Source organism: Nasonia vitripennis, chromosome 5 (assembly GCF_009193385.2).
Source record: "Nasonia vitripennis strain AsymCx chromosome 5, Nvit_psr_1.1, whole genome shotgun sequence".
Classification (NCBI taxonomy): Eukaryota; Metazoa; Arthropoda; class Insecta; order Hymenoptera; family Pteromalidae; genus Nasonia; species Nasonia vitripennis.
Window position 1 is genome coordinate 19205441 of NC_045761.1, and position 17242 is coordinate 19222682.

The following is a 17242-nucleotide window of genomic DNA, read 5'->3' on the forward strand; positions in this document are numbered from 1 at the left end:
CTTTGGCTCAACACTATTGTATTAGAAATCCCCCTTTGACTTTACAGCATGTAATCCAATAGACATTTAATGTTTATAATTGTGTACAATAACTATTTATTATTTACGAACAAGCATATAAATGTATTCGTAAATTACTATACCTAGCAAGTTAAAGCACGCGAAGGTTGGCGTTTTTTATTGAATCATAAATTTCCCATTAAATCGATTACCTTACCGCATTTCGCATACGAGGAAGTCTTTAGAAGAAACAAGTGTTTTTTTACTGTGAAAAGCTCAAACGTTCATTGCCGTAATGAAAACATAGGTTTACTCGGAAAATGCATTAGTTTTCTGTACGAATTTTCACATTACTTAATACAGAGGCGAAATAATTCCCGTGTCTCCATCCAATATAAATATAAATATATTAATTACATAATACATTTACGCAAATAAGACCTCGTCACCAAGTTGCATAAGTACAGCGAATCAGCTCCTTTTTATCGAGTTGAACGATCCCGCGAAACAATCTACGCGCGGCTCATCCGTGAAATCTCCCGAACCCGGAAAAGCCAAAAAAGTGTCTATCGCGAGGTAGACGAAAAAAAGCCGAAGGTCAAGTCCGTAACACAGCCAGCGCAGAACAATGAGCAGAAGGAAAGAAAGAGAATAAGCCTGCGAACTCTCGACCTTGCTCCAGTGGCTTTGGCCGGAAAAACAATATTACACTATTCGCCGGTCTTTTTTTTTAACGATTTGCTCGTTTACGCACTTGTGCGTGTGTATAAAAGAGTTTGGCCCGACGACAGGGGCAGCAGTTTTTCTCGAGATGCTATCGGCGAGTGATGCCGAGGACCGAAAGCGATAGTTTCGGAGCTTTCATGTCTTGGAGTATCTTCACGGAGAAGTCGGTTTTGTCCTCCAGGATCAACGATCATTACAAATAGTCGTTCGCTTTTTGATGCTTTGGATATACTCGCAGTCCTTATTGCAGACTTATAGTTAAAAACTTTTTATATAAAAAATATACAAGTGGGATATAATAAATAGTAAAATTGTGTACTGAATTCACCGCCGACATGCCGCCGCAAATCGTAGCGATCGATCAAGATCTCAACCGTCTTCTGAGAGACAAGTTCACTAGTGATTTTCGCACTGGATACATCAACGTCGACGGTGTTTGCCTTCCGGAGTATTACGCCAAATTCGCCGATGCTATAGAGAACATGGAAGTTCGAGACGATGACATCTGGGTCTGCAGTTTTCCAAAAACTGGTAAACAAGAAGTTCAAAATTCAATTGTACTAATATAACGATCAAAATACATTAATGTAAAAATACGTTGATACAAAGGCACGACGTGGACGCAAGAGATGGTCTGGTGCATCGCGAACGATCTGGACTTCGACGGTGCCAAGGTCGTCCTCTCCGAGAGATTTCCCTTTTTAGAGTGAGTTAAAAAAAAATAATATCCCAAAAGTTCTACGTACTCACGTTTAAATCATGCAGCCACACTCCGCTCTTCGACTACACGACGATAATCCCGCGAACGCCTGGTCTGGATCTACCTGAGCTTGCGCTCGACAGCGTCGGTTTCATCGACAGACTACCCAGTCCAAGATTCATCAAAACTCATCTGCCGTTCAATCTGCTACCACGACAGTTGCGAACCGGAGAGAAGAAACCCAAGATCATCTACGTGGCGAGAAACGCTAAGGACACCTGCGTATCCTACTACCACCACTGCAAGCTTCTCGAGGGCTATCGAGGAGACTTCGACGAGTTCTGCAGTCTCTTTTTAGGCGGAAAACGTGAGCGAAAACTTTCTATTTTTGCGATAATATGGGTGAGCGGATTTATTAAATTTGCTGTTTGCGCAGTTTGCTTCGCACCTTTCTGGAAGCACGTCCTGGGGTATTGGAACAGCAAAGATAAGGATAACTTTTTATTCATCAAGTACGAAGATATGAAAGCTGTAAGTGTTCAAGTACGACTTATCGTTATAGTTCCGGTGTAATGATGAATTTAAACATTATGATTCTTGCAGAATTTAGCATCAGTGATACAGAAGACTGCCGAGTTTTTGGGAAAGAGCTTGCAGAACCAGGAGATAGAAGTTCTGCAAGACCACCTGAGCTTTGCCAGTATGAAGGCCAATCCGGCGGTTAATTACGAAGAAGTCGTCGAGCTGAATAAGAAGTTCAAGCTGATCGAGACTGACGGACAGTTCATGAGAAGCGGAAAGGTGAACCAGTGGAAGGGGAAGATGAGCGATCAAGTTATCGAGCAGTTCGATCGATGGACTGAAGAGAATTTGAAATCTACTGGCCTGGCTTTTTGATAGTTTTTCAAATAGTATGTACAATATAACGATGAGTTGCTGTGAATAACTGTATGATAATTGCATAATAAAGCTTTAATGATAAATAGTAGGTGTTTTTGAATGAGATAGAAAGGAAAAGGCTCTTTTTAAACTTGAGCACACGTATCATTTTATTTTATAAGATATCAATTAAATGTTTCATCTCTTAAATATTATTTCTATTATAATAACCTTATTTTTCAAAGTATAAATAATTTAGTTTTAATTGCTCTAAGACCGTGTCGCTGCACCACCAGTGGCTGGGTCAATGGGTTTGGTGCAACGTCCAGCCCAAGGGTTGCACGCGAACGGCTCACAACACTCCGAGTCCGATGAACACTAGAAACATAATGATATAATGTAGCGCGCGATCGATGGAAAATAAAATAATTTACAGATTATTTATCAGATTATAAACTTTCGTTTCAACAAACAGTACTTTTTTTAAATGTTTCGACTACAATTAGGTAAATCGCAGTAAGAAATGCATCGATTGATGAAAAAAGTACTTGATAGTATCACAATTGTGAAACTTCATATTACTCTTTTTGAATGAAAACGAAATATCGTTAAATGCGTTTTAATCGCGGCGGCAATTAAATAATACAAGCTTTTGTTCAACTTACGATAAATCCTGGAGGTTTGCAGCCTGATTGCGCTACGACGATGCTAACGGCCAAGAAGGCGATGCAAAGGAACAGTACAAGCTTCGACATGTTGCTATTGAAGATATAAAAATTTGTCAAGGCAATTAGCATGGATAATTCATACAACGATTGCGAGATACAGCAAAAAGTACGAAGTATATATAACTTACAAGTTTTCCGGTTTTTACGTTGCGCTGATATACGAGTTAGCTCTGCAAGGATCTAATTCGATTTGTGACATAGCAGCGGCGACCGCGACTCTTTTATACTCGATACCTTTCGATAATGGATTCCTGGCACGATGAGTCCCAAGTGTGTAAACGCACATATACGTTTACCTATGTTTACTCTCTGCGGGTGGGAAAAGTACGGCCTTTCCATTTATCTAATATTGCCCTTATCTATTATTTTTATCACATTTTATTGGAATGAATTCCGTATATAAAACTGCGTACGTATAGCGATTGCGATGAATTTCTACAAAATTTCTAGAATTCTCGCTTTTATCGGCTGGGAACATTACTTTTTTCGTTTGTTTACACGTATTATATAGCTTATCGATATATTACGTTTATCGCTTTTTATTAAATATTCCATGCGATTGCGTGCGGCTTTTTTCTATGATTTCATATTGGTTCCATTTGTTTTTATATCGGAATTTACCGCAGTGACTAATATATATATATTGTTTTGTGCTTATCTCGTGCACATATCTTGGGAAATCTCCGGAATCTATATTATTTAGATCATCTTTTTTATTATATTATGCGTTGATTTAGTTACATCAGTTAACTTATACATTGTTTATGTTTTGTCCTGAAGAATTTTAAATTTCTTCTAAATCTTTTTGACACAAAAAGATTTGCTTTACGATGAGATTGTACCATCTGGACGATATACAATATCGCAAATATTTATCGATTCAAGATATTTTTCTAATTAAAAAGGACTTCAATATATATATATATATATATATATATATATATATATATATATATATATATATATATATATATATATAACTCAATCGTTGACTGTATTTACTCATTTACACATTTCGTTTTGTTTTTTTAAAGAATAGTTGCGATAGTATAGAACATTATAAGATACTCAAGTCGTTAAGGCTCATCAGGCGTATCTTAAAGCTCCCGATCAGCATTGGAAAATTTTATAAAAATTGTAATGAATTCTTAGTGAATGCTTTTTTTTAATAAGTATTTTCATAGAATTCTTAATGATAGCTTCAGGTTTTACGAATGTCTGCTTCAGAAGCATTCATAAAGAATTATTATTTATTAAATGAAATTTCGCAGCAGATGCTCTGGTGCCAAAACAGAAGTCATACTGTAATCACCAAGTATTCCTTAGTATTTAGCCTGGATTAATTGTTACCACTAAAGAAATCATAAAGCATTCATAAAGTAATCATAAATAATTCTTGCTTTTAAAGAATTTAATTTTTGTTAAAATGTCGCTCACGCGTTGTATAGGTATTAATTATTGTTATTAATGTTATTCATATATTAGAAGAAATATAATTAAGAAATTAAAAGTTTTTGACGGTGATGGGAGTCGAACCTTGAACTTCAGCACGACAGTTGAGTGCGCTGGCCACTTACCTAAATCGAATTCTTATACACCGGATTTCAGATCTGATATATTAATTACATTTACTAATTATTAATGGCTAATTAATAATAAATAAATAAATGACAACCAATGAATGATTGCAAAGAAAAATATATAAGTATTCAGTAATAAAAGTAAAGTGGTGTTTTCTGAGACCGAGTGTTGAGTTTGTAGAAAGTCCACTAGTTCTTGATATTCATGATATAAATGTTCATTCATAAAGAATACTTTATGAATACTTTTACTACTACGAAATACTTTGCTTCTGATTAATACCATTTTGTATATTTGATAATGTTGTTCATAAAGAATACTTTTCACACAACTATGAAATACTTTACTTTCAGTTGATAACATTTTACATTTCAGAAATTTGCTTATAAAGATTACTTTATGAATACTTTTTTAATACTATAAGTCTTTATTTAATGCGGATATTCGAAAATTCTTTATGAATGCTTTTTTTTCAAAGTGTGCTTTGAAACAAATAACATTGAGGAAAAATAAATATAAGTACATATACATACACGTACGTCGTACGTTTTTACCTTATACAGATGCATATGTAAATAAAGTCAATAAGCTTCATATAATTATGAAGCCATTCGGGATTTTCACGATAAGGGGCGATATTATATATTAAAGAATCCGTTATCAACATACTAAATAAAATTATACAGCATTTAATGAATTTCTTTCACCTTATGAAAAAGTGTGTGTGTGTGTGCGCGCGTGTATATGTATATATATATATTGCAAATGGAGATAAATGTACCAAGTGTAACATTGACAGGCTCAAGCGAATAAGTGAGATATCAGAATGTAAAAGCAGTTAAAAGAAATGTTCCTTCAACACAAATATACATCGATAAGAAAATTTCCATTTCTGGCTTCGAATACTTGACTTTCGATACACGTCCGATCAACGGGCAATCTTTTTTTAATAATTAATTGATTGAAATTTACCTAACGAATGAATTTTGTTTTATTTAAAAATTTTAAGTCGGCAAAAATAGTGACAATAATTATAAGTATCAATATGCATATATGCAGCTATAGTTACTTCATAGACTACTGTCTTAGCCAATTATTTGTAGATAGTAGATAGTACTACCTGTTGTGCACTAATGGGTTGTAAATGTCAAGTATAAACTAGAATCCGGTATAAGTAGAGATGGAAATAACTATACTGCGTAGAAATTCAGTCGGTATATAAGTTGCACCCAGAGCTATCGACATTTTTTAGAATTTTTCAACTGAAGCATTGGTATAGTAAACGCCATATCTATAAACCCGTATCCGCGAGTCCGCTCGATCTTCAACATGTAAGTATGTTTTCAATTTTCGATCTGTGTATTCCATGTATTTACAACGTACAGAATGACATTATAGTCATTTGATTTATATGCTAGCTTAATTGATCTCCAGTTGAATACAAAAGTGATTTTTTTACTTCTCGCTACGGCCGGCCCACCTTGATATAAATAATTTATCACGCTGATATAGCAAGAGCACAATATTTTTTTGTAATAATTTTACATGTAAAGTACTAGACGATAACGTGTTTAAGTACCCATATGATACGTATAAATGCTTAGCACTCGCGGTTCATTGGTTTATTATAAATAAAAGTAAAAAAAAATGTCCAAAACGAGATTGACTTATTGCAAAAATTACCGAACTTGACGTAGTCGCACTTCACGCACACTATAGAATGTAAAACAATATCGCTTGTGCAAATCGCGCGCGTCTCTCTTACGCAATAAACTATTTTTAAAATATTGACGCGTTAAAATTATTAAGTTATAGACACAATATAACGCAGGTTCAGTTCAAATAATCGAATAAAAAGTATTAATTGTAACAAAGAAATCGATAAATCCGACAGCCACAAACTCTCATCAAGATATAAGAGCTAACGAACGCGCTTGAATTTTTTTTTGTAAAAACAACTCAGAAGTTCGCGGAACTTTCCTCAGATTACAATGTCTCGCTTGCGATCGGCGAGAATCGCGGTATCATGCGACCAATATGTTTACGCGCATCTAAAGATAAATGACGCACAGATGATCTTGATTCGAGAGTGCGAATTCGGTGGTGGAAATCGAATAACCCCGCTCGAGCAGTTGCCGGATTGTCGTTCGTATAAAAGCACCTTTGCTTGCCAAAATTTAACAACAGTCGCTGACCGACTGCGTTACAGAGCGAAGAGACACCGAGAGGACATTTTCAACCGAATCCTGCAATCATGGCTTGCGACTTGGACCGTTTGGCTAAGGAGACCTTGAGCGAGAAGATGCGAACGAATTACTTGGAATTCGATGGAGTCGTTTTGCCCGAAGAGTACAAACTGTATGCCGACCAGGTAGAGAATTTTGAAGTTTACGACGATGACGTTTACGTCTGCAGCTTTCAAAAGTCAGGTGAATAATTAATTGAAGGATGGATGTATAGAATGTTTGTCGTCGACGAATTTCAATGCAATTTGACTATTTTTTATTTTGAAATTCAGGTACAACGTGGACGCAAGAAATGGTCTGGTTAATCGCGAACGATCTGGACTTCGAGAAGGCTAAATCTCCGATCAACGCCAGGTTTCCTTTCCTAGAGTACGTTCGATCATTCAATTTAATTTCTATTATAATAGGCTTCGTTTTTTTGCAAACAAGTATATAAAATCAATGATTTTCCACGCAGATTCTCAGGAACGATAATGACAGCCAGGGCCGCGATGCGCGACCCGAACATGGAGGTGCCGTCCTGGGTAACGAAGAGCGTTGACTTCTGCAAGACTTTTCCGAGGCCGAGATTCATCAAGAGTCACCAGCCCTTTAATCTCCTGCCGCGACAGATCAGGACCGGCGAGAAGAAGCCGAAAATAATTTACGTCGCGAGAAATCCGAAGGACGTCTGCATTTCGTTCTACCATCATTCCAAGCTCTTGGAAGGTTTCTGCGGAACCTTCGATGACTTCTGCAAGCTGTTTTTGGGTGATAAATGTGAGTATTACGACGCTTATACCGTGACACGTTCAACTTTTTGTGATGTACGCTAATTTTATTTTAATTTTTCTTCAAGTGGTCTACGCGCCTTACTGGAATCACGTTCGCGGATTTTGGGAGAGAAAAGATCAGGACAACATGCTTTTCCTGCTGTTCGAGGACATGAAGAAGGTAATCTTTACATTTTGATCGCGTTCGATAAACAAACTCCACTCATATATTATTTAATGATTTTAGGATCTACCATCGGTAGTGAGGAAAACAGCTCAGTTCTTGGGCAAAACTCTGGACGACAGTCAAGTGCAAGCTCTGTGCAAGCACCTGAGCTTCGAAAGCATGAAGGTCAATCCGGCCCTCAATCGTGTGACGACCATCGCGTGGATAAGGAGCCTCAACCTGTCGAAAGACGATTCCGAGGAGAACGAATTCATTCGTAACGGAAATGTCGGTCAGTGGAAGGCGACTATGAGCGAGGAGTGGATCAAAAAGTTCGACGAGTGGAGCGCGAAAAATTTGGCCAGCTGCAAGGGACTGAAATTTTAACGATCTCGTCGTATTTCGATGGAAAAATGTGATATTTAAGAATGTACATTTTCACTTGAAATACTGTAAATAAATAATAGCATAAGTTTTGTTTTTTACGAAAAGACTGGTGGTCATTTATTGGACTTTTTATCTCAACGAAGGACTTAAACTTATATCTAAACTATACAGATATTATCGATCAAACTTAATTGATTATCGGCCTCAAACTCTATTTCCATCGATGAAGAGCTAAATAAGCATTCAAAAGTCGTTCACAGATAATATTTTTTACCAACAAAAATCCCAGTGTACGAGGTGGTGTAAGCGCGAACGGAATATTTAATCGTTTATCATATATATATAGCGATGCTTATCGAGCGTCACCCGGCATAAAGTATTCCCTGAAGTGATCTCGATGAAAATCTGATCGCGATACCGTCAACAGGCTTTCTAATTATAAAATTGTAATCTTCCACTCCCACGAATCCGATTAAAACGTATGCACTGCTTTGTTTACGCACATATTCAACTCGTTTATTATTCATGCAAAAAACCAATAGCAACAAATAAATTTCAACAACAGGTGCGATTTCACAGCTCCTCCGCAAAATCCTGCACTTTCCTGTGCACCGGAAGCACATCGGACATGATTTCCTCGACGAGCTGTTTCGTCGTGGCTCTGGAGACCGGCGTGAGAAGATCGGCAGCCGCGTTTCGCTGCCACAATTCAATTACGCATTCTCTCCTCTTGTGAAGAATCGCCAAGTGCAAAGCGCTCAGGCCGTTGTTGTCGAGAGCCTCGAAGTCGGCGCCGCGACTCAGGAGACAGTGGAACGTGTCGAGGTCCGATAGACAAACTGCTGGAATGATCGGTATCGATTTACGGTGCTTAAGACGGAGAAAGTTGTGATAGGTATATTTGGCGAAGGAATTGATTACCGGAAATCATGAGTGGAGTACGGCCTTGGAGATCTCGCGATTCTATGGAGACTTGGGAGTCCAGCAGTGCTATGACGTTCTGCAACCGCTTACCGATCACTGCGTAGAACAGACAGTTCCATCCGTTTCTAAAATCGTCGAACGTTCGAACGTTATGAAAAAAAATCGTTAGATACGGGTGAAATCGAAAGATCGGCGCATAGTCTCACATGTCGGTCTTACTGGGATCGGCGCCTTTCTTCATCAGGACCAGCAAAACCTCCGAATTTCTGGCGTAACAAGCCGCGTGCATGAGCGCGGTTTTTCCGCAGGGCTGCGTCAACGTCGCGTCCAGGTTTCCCGGGATCTTGTCTATCAGCGTCGTCAGTATCGCCGAATCCGAACGCTCTACCGCTGCTGTCAAAGGCGTCGTTAGGTTCTTCGCCAGTGGATAGTGCAAGTCCATCGTGGGACTTGTGTTTTTCAAAAAAAAAAACAAAAGATCGAAATTAAAATATACCGATTTTTATGATTTTCGTAAAAATGAAGCTCCGTACTTGGCGCTTATCAGGTCTCTAATTTTCCTCGACGTTCCGAATTTCAATAGGCGGATGAGCTCCTCTTCCGGAGGTATCACCGGCTGATGCATTATCACGCGAATGAGGATTTAAATGGAGGCGCAGAAGGGTCGTCATCGCGCGAATTGTGTCGAGCCCTGTCGAGCTCTCGTGCTCTACTGCTCGAACTTTTATCCGATGCTTTTTATCGATTTCTCGTGGAACTACGTTGCCAAGGCGCACAATACTTACGAAAGCACAGTCGACACAATGTCGTGTATTATGCTTCCGCTGCGGAGAAGTATAGGCTAGGAGACATGAATTACGGAAACGAGGAATGGGAGGGTTGTTATTTCGCGTGAATTATTGTAGTGATTTTGAGGATGAGCGTGATCATTATAATTAATGTAAATTTTAGAAGTAGAGTGTGTTATGCTAAAAAAACTATATATATCTTTTGTAACTAAATCTGTGTAATACTGCATTTTTTTATCTTCATGGCATGATTATTTTTGCAAATTTTTAACCTTTTTATAATAGCTTTCAAGCCTCTCTCGATCAACCTGCATCAAAAAAGCTATTCGATTCAAGCATCGTAAATTCGACGTAAACGACTGGTACATATAAATGTAAAAAAAAAGGCTTTTCTTAAAAGCACCAACATCCGAATACTCGTCAGGATATCCCGACTCCGTCCAAACAAACTCCCGGGTTCACTCGCCGTGTCCGCGCGCACTGCACACGTATACACGCGTATACAATGCCCAGCGAGGAAATTCCAAGGCCCCTCTCTCTTTCCTTCCAGCCAGTATAGGCCCCCTCTACACTCCGTGACTTTCTACGGCTGCAGAGTTTCTCCTTCTACTCCTCCATATTCGTGTCCGTCTTCCTCTCGGGCCCCAATCGAGTCAAGAGCAAGGTATACCGTTGCATCAGTGCCTCTTCCTCGATGGCTATGTGGTGGGCCATCAGCACAAGGTGGTAGCCGGCTGGAGAACGCAGCAGCTGGAAGCTGGAGATTTTCAGTGCGATAACGATGCTGTGAGATATGGCAGCTGGTCTGATTACGTGCCGCTGGTCCCCGAGACCAGCGTTGCTGCTGCTGCTGCTGCTCGTTGCGATACTCGGAGCGTTCGGGTCTGGTGAGTTTTTTTCTCTTTTCGATTTTTTTTTTTCGAGAGAGAGAGCGTGATGATTGCTGCGCGGCTGAGTCAAAAACCTGTTGGTTCGTATGAGAATGTATATTATGGAGTTTATTGTTGGCTCGACGCGTTGTTTTGGAATAGTTGAGAATTTGTTATGCGCTTTTTTGTTTGAAAATATATAAATGCTCCGAAATGGAAAAGAAAATCGTTGTAAAGCACGTACTTATTATGTACGCCTATCGGAGAGAAGTGCTTAGCGGTCTTCGTTCTAATTGCACGTGAAAACTACTTGGATATACTTTCTATTTTACGAGAGACGGCGGCGATACACTGTAAATATTACAGATTGTATAAGATATATTTCCATCGCAGTTAACGCCGACGAAGTCAAGGAGTACAGTGGAAAATATCTGGGAAAGCTGAACGTCTACCACCACCAGGTCGCCGGTGACGTCTACGCGGTCGACGAGTACACGCTTCTGCTGACGTCGTTCAGCTACGACGGGACCGGCGCCGATACTTTCTTCTGGGCCGGAGGCTCTAATCGCCCAGGGCCTCAGGGCTTCATCGTTCCCGACGAATACGGCATGTGGGTGTATAGCCATGCGCTTCGAACTGAATTTTAACGAGAACCAAATGCATATTAGTATAGCTGAATTACACGATAAACTGTTTTTTTTCTTTTAAAGAACGAATACTCTTGGCAAGTACCTCAATAAAGACCTGACGCTGAAGCTACCCGACAACAAGAAGATTACCGATATCAAGTGGTTCGCCGTCTACGATCTGTCCACTCAGGTGAGTCATTTCTACGACAATAAATCGCTGGTCCTTACAAAGAGTACTTAGCACTATTCAGATTTATCGCTGGAAAATCTGGATAGCGATACTCCTCGAACGGAGCAGCGAAATAATACACTGAAAAATCGATCGCTGACAATATGAGAAAATATTTTCTCTGATTCAGAGCACCTTCGGTGACGTGTACATCCCGGAGGAATTCGACCCACCGGCGCCGCAGCGACTCGCGCAACTGTCCAAGCTATCCACGGCCAATGTGTCATCCGACGTGATTGTTGTTCTCGATGCCAAGACTATAAGCATTCCGCAGCTTTCCTACGATGGCACCTCTCAGGACGCCTACTTCTGCGTGGGACAGGGCAAGCCGTCGCCGCAGGGGACCAAGGTCCCGGACGAAAACGGATAGTGAGTTTTCGTTCAATTTTTAGACTTACTTTGCATACTTTGCCTGACGATTTTTCTTTTCATCGCAGCTTGGACCCGATTCGCGCTTACAAAAACGAGGACGTGATAATCCAGCTACCGGGCGAGAAGACGATCTTCGATATCGGTTGGATCAGCATCTACGACGTGAAGTCGAGGACCAACCTCGCCTCGATCCTCGTACCCTCGGGGCTGAACGTACCTCCGTCCCTCGTCAAGGTATATAACTTTCGATAGCTCGTCTTTTATCTGTCAAAAGCAATGAATTAACTTTTTTTTCCTAAATAAAAAACGCAGACGATCAAAGTACCAACCAACCTGCCGAACTGCGTTCAGATGCACAAGAGGTTACAGGTAGCTTGGGAAATTTTCCCTCCGCAGATTACCGTCCAGCTTATCGGCCAAATCCGTGAGTAGATCAATAGCATAATAGCGATAAGTGGAGCGCAGGAATTTTGGCATCTTAATTTTTTCGATCGCAGCGGATAATGGATATATGGCCTTTGGAGTTTCGGGCTCGGACTCGAGAAGTCAAATGGAAGGAGCCGACGTGACGATTGCCTACAATGACGGTACCAGAGGTTTCGCCAACGACTATAACGTTTCAGCCAAAGCTCCGGTACTTATGACTATATTTTATTCTTTATAGCACAGTGTGGCTAAAATCCGCTGTTAAGTCACGAATAGGCGTGACTTGCTGATTTTAGCAGTCTGTGCTATAAAATTTTATACGATACTCTTGACTTAAATGGTTCAGTTTTACACGTATCGTAATATACTATTTATTGACGACTTTACTATAATTACCACTTTATTACCTTGAAAAGCGGGACTAAAGTACAAGCCGCAGACGAGTACTGCAACCACACGAGGCCAAAAAGCCCACTTAGATCTTGGTGCACACCATATTTTTTGTAACGCATGTACTGATTTCCGCGTTTACGCACACATACACACTACTGACCCTTTTCTTTAAAAAATGAAAAACGCCCGCCGGGCAAAAAAAAAATAAAAAACTCCTGCCAGGCAAAAAAAAAAGAATGAAAAACGCCCGCTAAAATTTTTGTTTGCCCGCCGGTCTGAAAAAAGTTACTTTACGCCCGCTTAATAGGTACGAAAAACGCAAAAATCGTGCTTGTGTTACAGAAAAAATTTTCATTTTAAAATTAAAAATCTTGAAGTTTTAAAATTTTTTAAATTTAGTTCGTATTTAAAATGGATGTGTACATAGGTCCCACTTTTTAAGACAACTAAGTGGCTACACAGTTAAGTCGCGGATAAAATTTTACATGCAATACGGGTCTAAAGCCGTTCATCCTCTCGGGTAATTAATGCCCGAGCTTCGCAGTTAACCCACCCGCGAGAATAATCTACGAGCTGATGTCCCCTGTTGCATAATTTACTATTATATAAATACATGTATATTTCAACGGGGAAAAAATGAATTTCAGTGTGTCAAAGTACTTGGACAGTACAAAGGCGTGTGCAAGGACGAGCTCGTTGGTGGTCAAGACAGTAACCAGCTTTTCGCGTCGACGAGGGATAATGGAATAACCACCGTCACCTACAGAAGGACGCTAATTTCTCGTAAGTTATTTAAAAAAAACTGTCGAACGATCGAGAGATTGAGAGACGACGAATTTTTCTATTACAGCCGACTCGGGGGACAAGGAGTTTCTCATAGATAAGCCCATGTATTTCATATGGGCTCTGGGAAGGCTGGACGAGAATAAAGAGCCCAACTTCCACGACTATTATCCAAAGAGCAATTTTCTGCTTCACTTAGACTTAAAGGACGAGAAGAACAATGCGGTCAAGCAGAGAACCTGCGTGGGTTTCACGGCTAATAGCGACGAGCTCAGGTTGGTAAATGTTTTCTAGAATGGAAAAATTCATTAGCACGATAAGGCAACTAAACGTAGAACTTTGTTGCATTTTACGTTTACGTACGGTTTTGTTGGGATTCGAACATTTTGTACAGTGCAGGCGTACGGAAATATACCTGATCGGCCTTATATGCTAACCAGTATAAAAAGTTAGCGCTTGAGAGAAGAACTGTACGTCACCTAGGGACGGGTGTGCAACGATATCATTACTTTTCTCAGTTTACTACATTTTACACGTTTATCTAAGCCTGCGTACGTTCGCGTACGTTTCTGTAAGGCATTCAAATCGGCCAAAACGTACGCAAACGTACGCGAACAAACGGCAAACCGTACACAAATCTACAGCAGCATCCCGTAGTATAACGAAAACGTACGATTTGAATGTCCATCTGTGTATAAAATCGTAATAGAGTGCCGCAAAAAACTAATAAAACTTTCTCGATTCCAGGGAACCTTGGGCGAAGGAAGAAATCTTCGACCGTAGTATAAGGACATTCAGGGCGACCGTAGGTCCGTCCGGAGGAAGGCGTGGCTACCAAGCGATTACGGGCCATTCCTCGAACGGTCTGGCCTGGTACATCAACGGCCGACTAGCTCCGGAGCTATACCTGCGACGGGGTCTGACCTACAACTTCCGCGTCTACGGCGGCAATAATCCCCACAGTCCGAACCTTTATCACCCTCTTATAATAACCGATGAGCCGCACGGTGGCTACGATCGGCTAAGCGATGTAGCCCAGAGCAAAGTCCGTGTACTTGCCGGCGTTGAATTCACAAGGCGGGGAAGACCCAGACCGACCGCAGGTAGGTATCGATTTTACTTTGATCTTTGAAGATGAGGCGTAAAATTTCATTGCGGCAATGGTTTACAGTCGGGCCGCTATGTCTGAGCAAGCACAACGACCGAGACAGGAGGTTGGACGACAATTTCCCGACGTTCAATAAATTCAACAGGACGTTGATCAGTTCCTGCGAACCAGGTAGGGTCTCGAAAGTAGTGAGCTTTTATTACACGGCTTGACTATACTTTATTCCCTGAAAAACGGGACTAAGGTGAAGTTTTATTCCCGCAAAGGAGGGAATAAAGTTACTCTATTCCCGTAAATGCGGAGGTAAACCCACTCGGGGGAATAAGACTTTAGTTTCTCGTTGCATAATATACTCTTTACGTACGAAGATACGAGACGCGTCAGCATCAGCGAGACAATATACTCTCTTTCTTTGCAGGCGACGCCGGAATATTGGAAGTCACCCCAAACTCGACGTGGCCAGACATTGTCTACTACAATTCTTTCACCCACGCAAACATGGGCTGGAAGATTCACGTGGTTGACGCTTACATAAAAAGCGACGCCGTTTCGATGGGCCTAGCCGGGTCGATACTCCTTTCGGCGATTTTGTCAATCCTGGCAGCGTAATATAAGGAAATCGAGACATCTTCAAAGACTGCGATTTTTTTGTATACATATATACGATAAGGCTTAAACTAATGTAATTGTATAAAAATGTGATTGTACTTAATAAATATAACACATTGTTTTATCGATGGAATAAAAGTGAAAAAGTTGATATACCGCAAATTCGAATGAATATTCATTTGTTGTACCTTATCTTGGCCTTGTTAAGTATTTGAACAATGCACATCAAAAAATCTGATAATAATCCTATGCGCTAGTAGAAATAATTGTGTGCGACGTAAGTTTGATAAAAATCTGACAAGAGTGCAACAAAAGTGTGTAATATTACCATTACTTTTTGTCGCAGTTAAGACGAGATGGAGCAAAATGTAGACAAAGTATAATGGTTTGTCATACATTAATCATATTAATTTCAGATTTTTTGATTATTTCACACTTTTGCAGCATTTTTTAAATGCATACAAATTATACTATTATAGTGACGGTAAACATTTTGAAAAATAAAAATGAGAAGGGGTGATTATTAGAAATTCAAAATTTATGAACTGAGATTTTGAAATGAAAAAAATGTATAAAACAAAATTGTTCAATTAAAATATTGCGAAAGGTGATATTCGTAGTTAAAATATTGCAAAAGCGATTTCCAAATTTAGGTTTTCAAAATTATACCTTTCCAATATTCTAGGATTTAAAATTTTACCTTTCGTTCTAATTCAATTCGTAATTTTTACCTTTCAAATATTTATTTTTCCAAATTTTTACCCTCACCCGAACAGTTTTTAAATACATCAGTTACACGTACTGTTAGGGGGTCCAAAACCGATCGAGTCGACTGAACAAGTGCATGGCGGGAAATGGCTTGGAACTAAAGAATTACAATAAATTATGAAAAACCAAAAGTTAGTTGTCCTTCCTTTTATAAACATCTATCGGTGTGCCAAGTTTCAAAAAAAAATATTAACGCAATAAGAAATGGCATTTGAACGAAAATCAGTAACTGCAGCGAGCATATGCTCTGAATTTCGGATATGCGCGCTGCGGTTACTGATTTTCGTTCAAATGCCATTTCTTATTGCGTTAATATTTTTTTTTGAAACTTGGCATGGCGATAGATTTTTATAAAAGGAAGGGCAACTAACTCTTGGTTTTTCATAATTCATTGTATTTGTTTTGTCTTAAGTAATTTTCTACCCAGCAATACTGTCGGTAAAAGTTGGGTTTCGGACCTTTTTTTATAAATGTTAAATTTTTGGATCGAACATATGTTGTTACATTTGTTAAAAAAGTGTTATATAAGTATTATAAAATGTCCCGACTACAACAAAAACTTACGTTTTCATCATTATAAAAATTACACTTTTTTCTGAACTTATATTAAAGGAACACTTTTATCACACTTTGCACTTCTACTAAGGCTCTACACAAGTTTCTTCACACTGCTGTGACAATCATATATAACAATAACTTCTATGCTTGTGTTGAGTTTTGCAGTGGAGTAAAATTAATCTCGTATTAAATTTTTCCGCGTAAAAAAATAAAGAAATACGTGCGTTTGTGTGTAAACTCGGTTCGGTGTCAATGCAACATAATAACTCGTGTAACTTTTTCTGTTAACTAATAAGTACGCATTTCATAATAATTATAAGAACCTCGCTTTTTTCTATAGTATCTCAAAGCATAATTTAATAACTATTGAAAAATAACTTATTTTGAAGACCAGAAATCGTTATATCCGATTTCAAATGTATTCGACAAAAGAAAATCCTCAGAATAAGGCTACGAATTAATTTTTATTTAAAATTGGCATATTACAAATTAAATTATGTAAATAATTCAAAGTCTAGTACGCATATACTGCGCGCGCAGGTCGAGTTGCCTATATCAAGGGGATGACGTCGGTGGGGATGCTTCATGCGAGCCAATGAGAATACCGTTGTCGTTTGGATA

At 39.3% G+C, this 17242-nt stretch overlaps 5 protein-coding genes across 8 annotated transcripts; 3 read left to right on the forward strand and 2 right to left on the reverse strand.

Moving 5' to 3' along the window:
* The first annotated feature begins 143 nt into the window (after nucleotides 1-143).
* On the forward strand, nucleotides 144-2409 carry LOC100679616 (luciferin sulfotransferase-like). Its single transcript, XM_003424714.5, has 5 exons — nucleotides 144-1257; nucleotides 1336-1432; nucleotides 1492-1793; nucleotides 1863-1957; nucleotides 2030-2409. The coding sequence occupies exons 1-5, from the start codon at nucleotides 1062-1064 to the stop codon at nucleotides 2321-2323; spliced, it is 984 nt and encodes a 327-aa protein (XP_003424762.3). The 5' UTR covers nucleotides 144-1061; the 3' UTR covers nucleotides 2324-2409.
* A 39-nt stretch (nucleotides 2410-2448) lies between these two features.
* On the reverse strand, nucleotides 2449-3296 carry LOC103315732 (omega-conotoxin-like protein 1). Its single transcript, XM_008206101.4, has 3 exons — nucleotides 3162-3296; nucleotides 2971-3064; nucleotides 2449-2683 (listed from the first exon to the last, which is right to left on the reverse strand). The coding sequence occupies exons 2-3, from the start codon at nucleotides 3058-3060 to the stop codon at nucleotides 2576-2578; spliced, it is 198 nt and encodes a 65-aa protein (XP_008204323.1). The 5' UTR covers nucleotides 3061-3064; nucleotides 3162-3296; the 3' UTR covers nucleotides 2449-2575.
* Nucleotides 3297-5712: 2416 nt separating this feature from the next.
* Nucleotides 5713-8269, forward strand: LOC100122734 (luciferin sulfotransferase). 3 transcript variants are annotated; one of them, XM_008206116.3, is made up of 6 exons: nucleotides 5714-5945; nucleotides 6824-7043; nucleotides 7133-7229; nucleotides 7318-7619; nucleotides 7699-7793; nucleotides 7860-8269. In XM_008206116.3, exons 2-6 carry the CDS (start codon nucleotides 6869-6871, stop codon nucleotides 8163-8165), a joined length of 975 nt encoding a protein of 324 aa, XP_008204338.1. In that variant the 5' UTR covers nucleotides 5714-5945; nucleotides 6824-6868; the 3' UTR covers nucleotides 8166-8269. The 3 variants fall into 3 exon arrangements, with proteins under 3 accessions (XP_032456526.1, XP_008204338.1, XP_031787274.1); XM_031931414.1 differs by lacking the exon at nucleotides 5714-5945 and adding an exon at nucleotides 5987-6759; XM_032600635.1 differs by having other exon boundaries at nucleotides 5713-7043.
* Nucleotides 8252-9803, reverse strand: LOC103315887 (ankyrin repeat domain-containing protein 7-like). 2 transcript variants are annotated; one of them, XM_008206847.4, is made up of 4 exons: nucleotides 9623-9803; nucleotides 9296-9538; nucleotides 9087-9214; nucleotides 8252-9007 (listed from the first exon to the last, which is right to left on the reverse strand). In XM_008206847.4, exons 1-4 carry the CDS (start codon nucleotides 9712-9714, stop codon nucleotides 8739-8741), a joined length of 732 nt encoding a protein of 243 aa, XP_008205069.1. In that variant the 5' UTR covers nucleotides 9715-9803; the 3' UTR covers nucleotides 8252-8738. The 2 variants fall into 2 exon arrangements, with proteins under 2 accessions (XP_008205069.1, XP_016841729.1); XM_016986240.3 differs by having other exon boundaries at nucleotides 8252-9004; nucleotides 9623-9737.
* A 720-nt stretch (nucleotides 9804-10523) lies between these two features.
* Nucleotides 10524-15452, forward strand: LOC100122754 (protein Skeletor, isoforms B/C). Its single transcript, XM_001606302.5, has 12 exons — nucleotides 10524-10764; nucleotides 11140-11356; nucleotides 11457-11565; nucleotides 11735-11973; nucleotides 12042-12210; nucleotides 12289-12400; nucleotides 12474-12610; nucleotides 13443-13578; nucleotides 13646-13853; nucleotides 14326-14681; nucleotides 14750-14857; nucleotides 15105-15452. Exons 1-12 carry the CDS (start codon nucleotides 10671-10673, stop codon nucleotides 15293-15295), a joined length of 2076 nt encoding a protein of 691 aa, XP_001606352.1. The 5' UTR covers nucleotides 10524-10670; the 3' UTR covers nucleotides 15296-15452.
* Nucleotides 15453-17242: the final 1790 nt, after the last annotated feature.